The sequence below is a fragment of the Borostomias antarcticus genome (genome assembly GCF_949987555.1).
Source record: "Borostomias antarcticus genome assembly, chromosome: 26".
In the NCBI taxonomy this organism is placed as follows: domain Eukaryota; kingdom Metazoa; phylum Chordata; class Actinopteri; order Stomiiformes; family Stomiidae; genus Borostomias; species Borostomias antarcticus.
The window spans coordinates 8,248,756-8,251,081 of NC_140259.1; the positions used below are offsets into that span (position 1 = coordinate 8,248,756).

Genomic DNA, 2,326 nt, shown 5'->3' on the forward strand with positions numbered 1-2,326 from the left:
TGCTGGAGGGGGCAGCTCTCTGTTCACACTCACTGGCCCCTAGGTACACCTGCTCGTTGACTCAAATAGACCGCTCCTCCAAACAGCGAATCATGTGGCTGCATCTCAATATATAAAGCATGTAGACATGGCGGAAAGGCTTAGTTGTTGTTCGACCAGACATTAAAATCAGACTGTGATCTAACGGTAGGTGTCAGACGTGGTGGTTCTACCATCTTAGAAACAGCTGCGATTTTCACGTACTAGAGTCTCTCAAGTTCACAGGGAACGGCTTGATAAGCAGAACACATCCAGTGAGCGGCGGTTCTGTGGGTGGAAACGCCTCGTTGACGAGAGAGATCAGAGGAGAACGGTCAGACTCGTTCGAGCTCACAGAAAGGCCTTAAATAACAGCTGTTTACCACAGAGGTGTGAAGAAAGGCAGCTTGTTGAATCCATGCCATGAAGAATTCAGACTGTTCTGGAGGTAAAAGGACCAGCTTGGTGACCTTGTGGTTAGAGTATCCGCCCTGAGATTAGGGGGTGGGGGGTTTGATCTGGGTATCGATTCGAATTTCAAGAATCGATTCCTTTCCGATTCACAAGGTTCAGAATCGATTATCACGATTCGATTCGATTCAATATCGATTCGGTTAGTGTTACTAAAACCTGTTTTTTTTTAGCTGTAACCTTAATTACATGACTGCCAAGTTATGCAACACATCAATACTAGGGCTGGGTATCGATACTGATTTCCAAAAATGAATGAATGAATCATTGAATGAATTAATGAACTATTCATTCCTTCATTTATTCATTCATTCATTAAATAAAAGATCGATTTTGGGATTCATGAATGGATGAATCGATTTTTTAAACCCAGCCCTACCAAAGACTATAAAAAATAATATCCAATGCCTCTCTGCTTGGCACTTAGCATCAAGGGTTGGATTGGGGGTGAGTCCCTGCGACATGCTAGCCTCATGTCCAGGGGCTGTTCTTGTACAGTACATCAAGCTGCCTCACGCATAGTATAGAAATATAGCCTATTTAATCTATATCCTTAATATGATACTCTAAGAGCTGTGTGTGTGTGTGTGGTTACAGGGGTGTGACTTAAGTGTGATGCTATGATATAGAGCTGATGTTCATGACCGTGTGTGTGTGTGTGTGTGTGTGTGTGTGTGTGGTATGATATATAAACTGTGTGTGAGTGTGTGAGTGTGTGTGTGTGTGTGTGTGTGTGTGTGTGTGTGTGGTATGATATAGAGCTGATGTTCATGACTGTGTGTGTGTGTGTGTGTGTGGTATGATATATAACCTGTGTGTGTGTGCGTGCGTGTGTGTGTGTGTGTGTGTGTGTGTGTGTGTGTGTGTGTGTGTGTGTGTGTGTGTGTTTTTCAGGAGAAGAGTTCCATGCAGTACAGAGGCAAACAGCACAAAGAAGTCTCCGGAGCCAACGGCAACAAGACCAAGTGAGTGTGTGTGTGTTAGAGAGAGAGAGAATGATATGTGTGTGTGTGTGTGTGTGTGTGTGTGTGTGTGTGTGTGTGTGTGTGTGTGTGTGTGTGTGTGTGTGTGTGTGTGTGTCTCTCACACAGCTGTTATTACTTAGTGGGTGTTTTACCTGAATAAACATCCCTGTTCTCCTGTTTTGGCCTGAATATGACACATCAGGCCACTGTTGTAGTATGTTACTGCTCCAGCTAGCCTAGTGTGTTAGTGTGCTACCACCAGCTAGCTCAGTATGTTAGTGTGTTACCACCAGCTAGCCTAGTGTGTTAGTGTTCTACCACCAGCTAGCCTAGTGTGTTAGTGTGCTACCACCAGCTAGCTCAGTGTGTTAGTGTTCTACCACCAGCTAGCCCAGTGTGTTAGTGTTCTACCAGCAGCTAGCTCAGTGTGTTAGTGCTCTACCACCAGCTAGCCTAGTGTGTTAGTGTGCTACCACCAGCTAGCTCAGTGTGTTAGTGCTCTACCACCAGCTAGCTCAGTGTGTTAGTGTGCTACCACCAGCTAGCTCAGTGTGTTAGTGTGCTACCACCAGCTAGCTCAGTGTGTTAGTGCTCTACCACCAGCTAGCCTAGTGTGTTAGTGCTCTACCACCAGCTAGCTCAGTGTGTTAGTGTTCTACCACCAGCTAGCCCAGTGTGTTAGTGTTCTACCAGTATCATTTATTCATTCATTCATTAAATAAAAGATCGATTTTGGGATTCATGAATCGATGAATCGATTTTTTAAACCCAGCCCTACTGCTATTGTGAAACTCTTCAGGTGGCTTTACAAGCGTCAGCGGTCTCTCCCCTGTCGTTGGTTGATATCCCTGAATGGAGGTCTCTCCCTGTTT

General features: G+C 45.0%; 1 protein-coding gene across 1 annotated transcript in view; it reads left to right on the plus strand.

The window, feature by feature from the left end:
* The window catches only part of LOC311326277 (uncharacterized protein C1orf21 homolog), a 17,506-nt gene extending 16,016 nt beyond the window's left edge, over positions 1-1,490 (plus strand). The window contains exon 4 of the mRNA XM_084459150.1: positions 1,384-1,490. Within this exon, the coding sequence (XP_084315276.1) occupies positions 1,384-1,458 (75 nt within the window). The 3' untranslated portion in view covers positions 1,459-1,490. The remainder of the gene's footprint in view (positions 1-1,383) is intronic.
* Positions 1,491-2,326: the final 836 nt, after the last annotated feature.